The 12,151-nt window shown below is 32.3% G+C and overlaps 2 protein-coding genes across 2 annotated transcripts; both read right to left on the minus strand.

The window, feature by feature from the left end:
• LOC106799612 (uncharacterized) lies at window positions 1-6,075 on the minus strand. Its single transcript, XM_041017781.1, has 3 exons — window positions 4,540-6,075; window positions 4,348-4,430; window positions 1-1,480 (listed from the first exon to the last, which is right to left on the minus strand). The coding sequence occupies exons 1-3, from the start codon at window positions 5,667-5,669 to the stop codon at window positions 282-284; spliced, it is 2,412 nt and encodes an 803-aa protein (XP_040873715.1). The 5' UTR covers window positions 5,670-6,075; the 3' UTR covers window positions 1-281.
• Window positions 6,076-6,397: 322 nt separating this feature from the next.
• On the minus strand, window positions 6,398-10,099 carry LOC100819372 (disease resistance protein RPM1). Its single transcript, XM_003530669.5, has 2 exons — window positions 7,029-10,099; window positions 6,398-6,638 (listed from the first exon to the last, which is right to left on the minus strand). The coding sequence occupies exon 1, from the start codon at window positions 9,880-9,882 to the stop codon at window positions 7,042-7,044; it is 2,841 nt and encodes a 946-aa protein (XP_003530717.1). The 5' UTR covers window positions 9,883-10,099; the 3' UTR covers window positions 6,398-6,638; window positions 7,029-7,041.
• Between the last annotated feature and the right edge of the window lie 2,052 nt (window positions 10,100-12,151).

A 12,151-nucleotide genomic window follows, 5' to 3' on the forward strand; every position in this document is an offset into this window, starting at 1 on the left:
ACCTGCCTGCTGATGACATCTTTGAAGTTAAGTTCATGACTATTCTCATATGTTTAAATAAATTCTTACGCTCAATAGTTATATTTTGTTACACTACAGATTATCTTCAATTCTACTGTTGAGTTGTGGCTGTTTTTTCTGAATAGGAAGAGCACATTAAAATCAGTGACACAAACCATCAAGCATATAAAATGAAAATCACAAAATAAGATAGCAAATTCTTCCATCAAGTACAACCAATTAAAAAGTTACTAAGTTAAAGTATATCCAGATGATCAATTTCACTTCTGACCTCTGTATGCATCCAATAGTAGTGGCTCATTTCTCTGAAATCGGGTCACATATCTCTCCAAAAACATTTTCTCACTTATCTTAATAAAGGAACTTGTTTTCAGATCACTCTTTATCAAACCCCTTGACTTCAAATTTTTAACAACTGCAAATCTAGGAATAACTGTCTTCTCCAAGTTGCATCCAAGAATTTCAGGGCATCTAGCAATGTCTTCTGGGGGCAAACTCATATCTTTCACCAAGAAGTTCAACATTTTCATAATCTTCTTTTCCGACGACATCATAAACTGGGGTTGCTTTTTGAAAGCCAAAAGACAGATATCTCTAGAAAAGCCCCACCTCCCAAGAACCTCTAATTTTGATTTCCACGTTGCTTCATTTATCGTTGCAAACAATTTAAGTGCCATAACAAAATTTGATTTCAAAGGATCAAACCCCATTTCCTTCACTTTCTCCAAAGCCTCAACAAATCTTGAATGCTTCATAAATGTTGCACCAGGATGATTAGTTACTAACAAGGAAACGGAACGTTGTGGCACCCCAAGCTGTCTCAAAGCCCCTACATTTCTAACTGAATGGTTAATTAACCTTCGACTGCTACAGGACCACTTATAATGCTTTAAAGTGGAAACTACTTCCTTATCACTGCAAACTAGACCTTTGATAATCTGATAACATGGGATAATGGATTTATTCAAGCTAAAATAAAATAATGTAATGTTTCCAATGAGGAATCTGGGAAGGTCAGTGGTTGAAAACCCAATAGAATGGAAGAACTTGAGTTTTGGCAAAAGGGTCTTTCCAGGTTTTGACAAAAGCACAAAAGGGCGTTGCTTTACAAGGCTACATAGCTGAGTCTCAGAGAATCCATAGTTCCTGAGAATATCAATTACCGCATTTGGCCCATTAGGGTTTTTCAATTTCAACCTATTGGCGAGTTTCTGTGCCTTTTCTGGGGACAACCCACATGAGTTGATGAGGCTAAATACATTGAAGGTGCCACCTTTGTAGTGATTTGTGTTTGATACAGAAAGAGTACGTGAATTGAAGAAAAGAATTGCATTGTGACAGAGAACACCATAATGGGGTGTCTTAGTTGTTAATCTAGCAATAAGAAAATGGTACATTGGTAATGAATTTTGACTCACCCAGTTTTGAGTTTGAAGGATTATGCTTCCTTCAACGTATTCTTCGTAGTTTCAGTGCCTCACAGTGTTTCTACTTTGAATAATCATCACTATGAATGAATATCTCAGAGACAGTTCGAAGTATCAACACGGCAGCGTTTCTTTAAGCTTTCTCCATATTTATTAGATTATGGTCTATTTTTCTTTTAGAAGAGATTATGGTCTAGTTATTTAGTATTGATGGTGTTTTTAATCCCTCAAATCTAAAAGTAATTTTTTTTTAATATTCAAACTTGAACATCGTCCAATCTTAGTCCCTAAATTGTGATTTTTTATTTTCTAGTAAAGATTAAAAGTAGATTGTTTTTAATTTTTGTTGTAAGGAAGATTATTTTCAAATTAGAGAATAAAAAAAAGCATTTTGAAATTTGGGAAATTACATGCAAATTTAGTCCAAATTTAAAAGACTGAAAATATTTTTTTTAATAACTATTGTTTCATTTTATGAGTCAAATTTAATTTAATATGTGAATTTTATTATCACAATTAATTATTATAAAATTAAAAAAACTATTCATAGCATATAATTAAAGTAAATATATGCAAAATGATTTAGATTAAATCTAACAACTTTGTTTGTAGAAAAATATTAAATATATCTGGTATCATCATAATAAAACTCATTTGATTATTTTTGTATATAATTTTTTTTGGATTAACTAAAGATAAATGATATTAATCTTTAATCCGATGAAAGGACACTCCTAGTCTGGGCACACCCATGATCTTAGACACTGGACAAAGAAAAATATCATAAGAAATGAACATTATTAAAATTTAAGAATAAAACTCTCTTAAAAAAAATAAAAGAATAAATCTTTATGTTAATATGTTTTATGGTCTAATTAATGTGGTCAAGATTATGAATTATATGAAAACTAGAATTAGAAAATGTTATTTAGCTATAATTGTTAATTGGTCTTAATTAGGAAACAAAAGAGTGATTGTGTTTCATAATCGCTTATAATTTCCCTCTACCAAACCAAAATTATGCGTTTTTGTCAAGGTTTCTAGAAAACCAATAAGAAAGCTTAACATGTGTATTCTTTTGGTGTTTTTTTTATTATCATACGATCAGCATAAAAATTGTCCTCTCTGTATGTGTCACGAAATTGCTTGAAATGTGATCTACCGGGGTCTTGAAATTAAGTCCTTGATTATGAGACCAACTAGAGAGGAACATATCTGTGAAGAGAATGGACTCTAAACTGAAATAAAAGTCAGTGCTATCATAGATTCTGATTCACAAACAAAGTTCCTAAGTTCTAGACTCCAAGCTAGTTCTATCCCATGAAAATTGCTAGCAAATCAGCTTGGAGGCTGCACACTTTGAATATTTACAAAGACCTTGAATATATTTAATTATGCCTAATTATTAATTAGTCTTTTTTAAAATTTAGTTATCTTCTCTATCAGTGGCGGACCTACATTGGTTTGAGGGTGTGCATTTGCACTCCTTCATCTTTTAAAATTCACTAAATTTGTAAATAAAATTTTATATTTTTATATTTTATTTTATTTATATTTATATAATTGAATTCACTGATTTTGTTTTTTTATAATTTACACCCACTAACTTAGGGTCTTGGATCTGCCAATGCTCCCTACCTAATTCATTTTTCAAGTCGGTACTAAGGGTTCAAGTGGTTTTCAAGTTATCTTGAATAATTGTAGAGATCTTCTTTTACCAATTCCAAACTCTAGAGTGAGTTTTATAAATAAATAAGCTACTCATGTTGCTCACAATCTTGAAGGACATCAAGATTTTATACTAATTATCATGTCTTTCATTATATTCGCTCATGTATTGTTTCACACGTTGTTAATGAAATAATATAACTTTACTCCTAAAAAAATTAGTACTATTTGTTATAGCCTTTATTAAAAGCTTTCATAGTTTTGAAAAAAAATTATACGTTGTAACTATACAAAAAAATTGGTACGGTAACAGAAAAGGATCATATATTTATTTTTCTTTTTTTTTTATTCTATTTGGCTATAAAGCTCATACTTTTTTTTTATTATTACATATGTTCTTAAATTTAAGAGTAAGTTCATTGAATCTATAAAATAAAAAAGAGTAAGTTCATTGAAAGTTTTCAAAATGATTAAGTTAAGCCCTTTTGTTGGCATGCTTTCCCAAAGCTTCCAAATGGATATGAAACAACATAGTTACAGTAAAACACTCAATTTTAACTTTTGATTAAGCTAATTGAAGTTTATTTTTATTTTACTTTTTTCTTTTATTATTTTGTAAGAATTTATAAGAAAGTTTATTCAAATATGACTTATTTCTTTTATTACATAAATTCTGACAACATATTTTTTAACACTCTTCTCTATACATATTTTTCCGACAACTTTTATTTGTTATTAATTTTTTAAAATTTCTTGCGATTTCTTACATTAGGTATAAATTTTTTATGAGTGACATGATACCATGAAAATTAAAAAAAGTGTCGGGGGACGACAAAAAAATAATTAAGAAACCTATATAAAAAACTTACATTGGAGATGCTCTTAACACTTAAGTTAGCAAATCAATGTAAAAATTTAGCAGAAAAAGTTAAACTTGTAGAGCATTATGCCTTAAATTCAGGGTTAGAGATTGCTAAAACAACTTGAAAGAGGCTCAATACAAGGAAATATGCATGGTCATTGGTCTCCTCTGTAGTTCTAAATAAAAGATTAACCATCTGTTGATAACATCTTTAATAATATGGCTGTTCCTATATGTTGAAACAAATTCTTCTGTTAATAGTTAAAGTGCAGAGAGAACAAGACAAATCATTACTATTATCCTTGGATGACAAGATTAAGTGAAATCTTCATTTAATATGCTCTGACTATGAAAATCAATCAAAATAACCACAACTTGACAGTAGAATTGAAGTTAGCCTGTAAGTGGTGTAACACACTAGCGATTTGGCATTGCTAAAAACCAGTGACAAACTATCAAGTGTAAAATGAAAATCACAAAAAAATAAAAGTCAATTTCTACAATCAAGTACAACCAATAAAAAGTTCCAAGATTAAGGTATATCCAGATGATCAATTTGACTTCTGACCTCTGTATGCATCCAGTAGTAGTGGCTCATTTTTTAGAAATCGGATCACATATTTCTCCAAAAACATTTTCTCGCTGATCTTGATAAAGCTACTTATTTTAGAATCTCTCTTTATCAAACCCCTTGACTTCAAAATTTCAACAACTGCAAATCTAGGCATAACTGTCTTCTCCAGGTTGCATTTAAGAACCTCAGGGCATCCAGCGATGTTCTCTACGGGCAAACCTATGTCTTTCATCAAGAAGTTCAATATTTTCATAATCTTCTCTTCTGACAACATAATAAATTGGGGATGCTTTTTGAAAACTAAAAGACAGATATCTCTGGACCATCCCCACTTCTCAAAAACCATTAATTTGGATTCCCACATTGCCTCATTCATCTTTGCAAGCACTTGAAGTGCCAATACAAAATTTGATTTCAAAGGATCAAACCCAGTTACCTTCACTTTCTCCACAGCCTCAAAAAACCTCGAATGCTCCATAAATGTTACACTAGGAAAATTGGTTACCAATAACGAAATGGAACGTTGAGGCACCCCAAGGTGTCTCAAAGTCCCTACATTTCGAACCGCATCGATTGACATCCAACGGTTAAAGTACCTCCTATCATTCTTCAAAGTGGAAACTACTTCTTTATCACTGTGAACTAGACTCTTGATGATCTGGTAACGGGGGATAATGGTTTTGTGCAAGCTCAATCCCAAAAATGTAGTGTTTCCAATGAGGAATCTGGGAAGGTCAGTGGTTGAAAACCCAATAGAAAGGAAGAACTTGAGTTTTGGCAAAAGGGTCTTTTCAGGTTTTGACAAAAGCACCAAAGGGATTTTCTTTACAAGGCTACATAGCTGGGTATCAGAAAACCCATAGTTCCTGAGAATCTCAATTACAGCGTTTGGCCCATCTGGGTTTTTCAATTCCAACCTTCTGGAGAGTTTCAGGGCCACTTCAGGGGACAACCCACATGAGTTGATGAGGCTAAATACATTAAAGGTGCCATCTTTGCGATGATTTGTGCTTGATACAGATAGAGTGCGTGAAGTGAAGAAAGGCGTAACATTGTGTAAGAGAACACTATAATGGAGTGTTCTAGTAGTTAATCTTGCAAACAGAAAATGATGCATTTGTAATGAATAATTGAAGAAGATTGAGGAAGACGCACCCACTTTCAATTTACAGGATTACGCTTCCTTCCCCGAATTCTTCACAGTTCACTGCCTCAGAGTGATACAATTATGAATGGCAACAACCTCGTTAGAATTGAATGGTTTTTTGGCACATAAAACAAGTCTTTTTCCACCTACATTATTTGCTTCTTGCACCGACCCAAAAGGAAGACTCATAGGCCCTCAAAGGTTGTTTACTTCCTGCATCTGATAATTGCTCTCTGCACCGCCCTAATATCAAAATTCCCAACATTACCCTTTTCATTTTATAAGTTATTGTCTGATCTTTGTTTTATATAAAGTAAGAAGAAAGCAAAGTTGTAGATCAGATGTTGTCTATTTTCCATAATACTAAATTTGTAACACATAATCATTGGTGAACCTTTTCAAATTCAGGAATCCAAAATTAATTTTTGTTAACTCCATATTACTCAATCCAAAAAGGTTCACCAATGTTTATTGTTACGGATTCGTTAAAATTAACTTATACATACAAGTTAATCTATAGAAACTCTTTCGTATAACTTTTCTAAAAGGAAAATTTCTACCTAAGTCAATTTTAACTTACAAAGAAGTTTTTATTTTCTTCTACAACTGCTTCTAAATAAATTTACTCAAATAGGTTGAAAGAAAGAAAAATTCGCATATTCTTAAAAATAAAATAAGAAAAATTTACAATAAAACAATATCAAAAGACATAAATCAAATAAAAAAAATAAGATCTCAGAATATTTGAAAGATACATTGTTCAGATATTATTATACATCACAAACTGTCATAAACATGACTTTGTTAATGAAAGACAATTCCACTTTTTTGTTTGATGCAGGGACCAAAGAAGAGTCAATTCTGAAACAAAAGATACAGCGCCATTGTTGAAAGGGCAACACGGAGAATCTAAATTTCAAAACAGTGGAACCCCACTTCCTATGCCAATTCAAAGAACAATATTAGTAGAGACCATTACAATAACCAGACTTTTGACAGTGAAAAACTTGCTAGGAAATATATATATATATAGAGAGAGAGAGAATAAAAATAAACAAAGCTTATGACAACAAATAAAACGACTCAAAAGTATAGATATTATTTCAGTAATTGAAAATAAATTCCATTTCTTGGTGACTAAACTGTAAACAATAATAAAGGTATTATTTATATCTTTTTAATATTATTTTAATTAAAAAATACGCTTAAGTTAAAAAAAACCTAATAATTAAGAGAAGGTGTTGTCATTTAAGAAATCAAGGGGACAAAATTATTAAGTGCATGTAATTTGAATCCCATTCCACATATTATTAGGAAGAAAAGGTATACCTTTTTATGAATTCTAATGTCTTGACTTTGAGTGATGAATAATGCGTTTTCTTCCAAAACTGGTAGCAATTCTTACAAGGGGCACATGTTGTATACTTGAGTGCTCTGGTCCTCCTTCGGGAGCAATGCATTGCTCGAATTCAGATGGCATGTCAAGTATGTGAAGAACTAGAAGATTTTCTAAGTGTTGGATGCCACAAGGTACTGTCTTGAGTGCACCTATTCCCTCAAAGTGTAGTGTTTCCAAAGAATTCAGTGATCCTTTATCGATGATGATGGAACTCAAGTTAGATAAATACCTGAGATAAAGTTCTTTTAATTGCATAAACCCTCCATCTTTAAAATACAAACTTTCACCTCCATAGGCTAAGGGGCCAATACGGAGGAACAACAAATGTGGCATATTCTGTAGTGATTTCAATGGATCTTCTGTTAAGTGGGAACATATCAAAGTCAATTTTACAAGATTTTGTAGTTGTGGAATCCACTCTGGAAACTTATTTAACTTCCCTTCTAGCTTAAGTTTCCGCAACATAGGTAGGGATGAAATGACAGGCAAATCAATCATATAAAAACCATAAAAATTAGATGCTGAGCGAATATGTAGTTTCTCCAAGTTTTGCATCTGATTTATTGATGAACATAGAGCACTTCCTAGTCCTTCCTTCACACCAGTCAAGCCTAAGCTCCTTAAATTCTTCAGCTTTCCCAATTCTCTGATTAACTCCACAACATCATCATCATTAATTAGCTCTTCTTCATCAGGATCTACGTTTACTTGATGCAGTGTTTGTAGGGATGTCATGTCTCCAAAACTATTTTTCAATTGAAACAACCTCATATGATCACCCAAAAGATGTCTCAGCCTTGTAAGCTTGCAAATTTCCTTTGGCAATTCCATAGAAGTTGCATGTCTTACGTCCAGCGTTTCGAGGTTATGGAGCTTACCAATGAATTTTGTAAGACTTTTAGTTTCCATCCCTAACGGCCTTAAGCTTAAATACTTCAAGTGTACTAGATTTTCCCAATTTTCAGGAACAAAAGGCAATCGACCATCTTCAAAATCAAGTACCTTCAATAGCCTGCATTTCTTAGAGATTCTTTGCACAAATTCATCAGTTAATGCTGATTCTTTGCCAGAAAAAACAAGTAGTGATCGGATGTGTGAGCTTTCAGTACTCCCTACTAAATCAATGGAATTGGTTGCTATTGATAAGCGCCGAATCATCCCACTTGACATTGACTCATCTTCTTTACTAATATGCTGGCAGAAACTTAAATCCTTAAATTTTCTAAGGATCATATCCCATAATAAGTCATGAACATGACAACTCTTGGCTTTTCCATCTACGGTAACAGAAGACACTTGAACTAAACTTCTACCAATCAACTCTGCTAAATATTGTTGTGCAACATCTTCCAAAGTTTTTCCTCCTTCATCTTTTACAAATCCTTCAGCCACCCATTGTCGAATTAGTCTTGTTGATTTCACTTTATAGTCTTCCGGATATATTCCAAAATACAATAAGCATGATTTAAGGTAGTATGGCAAATCATCATAACTGAAACCTAAAATCTTTGTTATACCAATTAAATGGTGGTTTTTCTCCATCTCTGAATTTAGGCTTTGCCTAATTTTCTCCCATTCAAATGTAGTCTTTTCTTTGCCAGATAAAAGGCCACCAATAGCCACAATTGCAAGTGGTAAGCCCTTGCATTTTTTAACAATTTCAGAAGATATATTCAGGAGATGGTCTGGGCAACATCCATTGAAATCAAATTGAAATGCCTTTTTATAAAAGAGTTCCATAGATTTTTCTGATGATAAAGGTTCCAGCTCATGCACCTTATCAAAGGGAGAGTTCTTACAAGATTCTACAACACCTGTCTTCCTAGTTGTGATTAATATTCTACTTCCATTTTTATTATCAAACATGGCGCTTTTAATCTGACCCCAAAGTTCTACACTCCATACATCATCTAAAATGACAACATACCTCTTCTGTTGCAAATAGTTTCTCACTTCATCGATCAATGAATCTCGGTCCATTTCAGAAATATCTTGAGGAGGATTCTCCCTTTTTTCTTTGCATAACTTCTTCAACAAGTCTCTCATCATCCCTTCCACTGTGTAGGATTGAGACACTGTGATCCATGCATGGAAATCAAAGTGTCCAACCACCTTTTGGTTGTTGAAAACTCTGCTGGCAAGAGTGGTTTTTCCAAGCCCTCCCATTCCTACCACAGAGATGACAGTGCGCTCTGCTGGTCCCTCTACTAACCAATCAATCAATTCATCTCTTGGGCCTTCAAAGCCAACAACTTCAGCTTCATCAAGGTAACGAGAAGCGATTCGAGGGTCATGCCACTGAATACTTTGGCTACCTGCATTACTGCTCTGTCCTTGTTCTACAGAAGGTTGTCTAAGGAAGTTATATTTTTTACCTCTCTGCATGATACCATCAACAACTGACTTAATCTGCTGAATCTCTGATGCTATATGGTGGCGACGTTTCAAATATTCAATGAAGTGTGTAATGTCACACTCAAAGAATAAAGCTGCACATCCAAGAGCATCAGGCTGTTGTTCCACAAAGATCAAGTACTCATCAATCACATCTTCTATGCGAAAAGAGGCTTCCCTCAACTGTTTAACCAATGTTCTGATCCCCTCATTAGTGCTGTCTCCTTCTTCTTCAGCCCTTCTATCTGCATCCTTGAGGAAGGCTTGAATGAAATCCAGTTCAGTTTTTATTTCTGCAAATTCTGTGTGCAAGTCCCAAAGGAGTTTTGCTTCATTGCTTAGTAGTGAAAGCAATTTGTCTCGAGCGAAGGACACTGCCATTTCCGCCATTTGAGTCTATAGCTAGCTTTAGCTTCGTGTGTATTGTGATATCAAGAGTTTGTGGTCTGAGACGTATTAATTTCTTGATCTCTAACGTCTGCAGTTAGAGGAAGATTTTTGAATCTACAATGAGTGCTAAACTTTGGAGTCTACTTTGAGAGTTTTGTGTTCTTTTCATTCTTTTATTATCTCTCTTTATTTCTCTCAACTTCCACCCATACAATGAAAAGTTGTTAGATTTGGACCCCAAATATTGTTATCATATTAATTGTATCCTTCATTTTGTCAGCAAAGGTACACTAAATAACACGTGATCCTCGATCTTATTGTCTCTAATTTTTTGTTTCTATTTACTCTAAATTTCTGTAACAACGAGACTCTAAACGTGTAATAGTGTGAGCCATTCAGTTTTTATACTGCTAATGCTGTTAAATTTTGGATCATGCCTATTTCACATCAATTTAAAATCACATTTTCTCGTGTATAGAATTAGATAGAAAAATTAAAGTATAAATATGCATGGAAAAAATAAGACAATTTAATTTCATCAAATAGTAAATATTTATATTAATTTGAATCAAAATTCCTAAATTCTTGTGTCAGCGAGCTTTTAGAAGAAGAAAAAAAATATTTTTTTAAGGTTCTAATTAACACTTTTCTAATTTAATATCTCCACTTGCCAGCTAATGTAACAGCAAATTGAAGAAGTATTTATTTCGTTTGTTGCAGGGTTGTCATCATTTATCCTATGATTTGGTTGCAATTTATGGTCAAATATATATATATATATATATATATATATTATTGCTTCACATGCAGTGTTGTCTGTTTCAAATGCCACAAGTAATATAAATAATGAATTCGTAGCATTGAGGTGATGATTCACGACGAGTTCAACTTTGGGGCAAATGTATGTGAATCAATCCCTCGATGACTTCACCATTTGTTATTGGTAGAATAAGATCTATCTATTTTTTTGTTGCAAAGATCGATCTATCGAATTGAGTATGTGAAATGAAGTGCAGAGCCAGTGATCGAGGTCGTTTGTATAACTGTAAACACAGACGAAATTTATGTCATTTGAGCATTGAATTTCATGGAAAATGAAAAATATAGGAGTTTGAGATAATCGTAGATCAAATCTTGTTTAGCCAAATAGAAGTTATACTATCACTACACTTAAGGATGATGTAAGTGGTTAATATTAAGTTTCAATTCCAGGAGGTCTTTGTGATTTGAGTAAATAGGTATATGTTGTTAATACTCAGACAGGCAGAAAAGTCTCACTTCTTCACTTTTGTATTTTAATTTCTAGCAAATCAATACAAATTCTTTTTACAATCTCTTGAGATATCTATTATCTTCTTTAAAAAGCTATAATATAGTGAGTGAAGTATAGTTAGATAGCAATGTAGCAAAAAAAAAAATAAAACACAAGTTAATTTAAAAAGGAAAGTTATAAATCAAAAAGAAAATAAGATCTCACTATCATTGAAAGACAATTATAAACTTTACAATCATAAACTTGAATGACTTTGTTAAAGAAAGACAACATATTTTTTTAAAAAAAGGAAACTTTACAATAAAAACAAATAAATTACCTGATTTTGTTTTCTTATTCCCAAATAGAAAGACACATTTTACAGTCCTTCAAAGACACACTGTGCGCACAATATTATACATTACAAACTGTCATAAACATGACCTTGTGAAAGAAAGACAATTCTTTTGTTGCAGGGACCGAAGAGTAAATTGGGAAACAAAAAGATACAACCAATGTGTTAAAAGCACAACATGGAGAATCTAAATTTCAAACCACCATATTAGTACAGAGCATTACAATACTGAGACTTTTGATATTAAAAAATTGAAAATATTGCTACTAGCTATTGAGGAAACATAATAGTAACAGATAACTTCTTGTTATAGACAGACAATTCTAATAAGTGATGTAGGATAAAAAAAAAGCATATAACAAAAAAAAACTCAAAAGTGCAGAAATTATCTTAGAATTACATATAAATAAATTACATTTCTTGATGACTAAATGGGAAACAACACTAAAAGTTCTTCCATTGAATTAAAAAAAAAAAAAACTAGATATTGAACCGCATGCTGTGCAGGTTTGTAAAAAATGTATATGATGTAGTTTGTCGATATTAGAAATATTTAAAAAAAAAAACGATTATTGTTAAAGTATATGTTGAAATAAACAAAGAAGCATAACATTCATGCATATGAAACATATATTTTATTTGCTAAACTTGAGTATTATATG

The sequence above is a fragment of the Glycine max genome, chromosome 8, assembly GCF_000004515.6.
Source record: "Glycine max cultivar Williams 82 chromosome 8, Glycine_max_v4.0, whole genome shotgun sequence".
NCBI classification, from domain to species: domain Eukaryota; kingdom Viridiplantae; phylum Streptophyta; class Magnoliopsida; order Fabales; family Fabaceae; genus Glycine; species Glycine max.

Coding starts and splice junctions, on each gene's coding strand:
- LOC106799612 (XM_041017781.1), bottom strand. CDS start 5,669: ATGCATCATTTTCTGTTTGCAAGATTAACTACTAGAACACTCCATTAT. Junction 4,431..4,539: donor GATGCATACAGAGGTCAGAA/GTCAAATTGATC, acceptor TACACTTGATAG/TTTGTCACTGGTTTTTAGCA. Junction 1,481..4,347: donor AATTCTACTGTCAAGTTGTG/GTTATTTTGATT, acceptor GAAACTACGAAG/AATACGTTGAAGGAAGCATA.
- LOC100819372 (XM_003530669.5), bottom strand. CDS start 9,882: ATGGCGGAAATGGCAGTGTCCTTCGCTCGAGACAAATTGCTTTCACTA.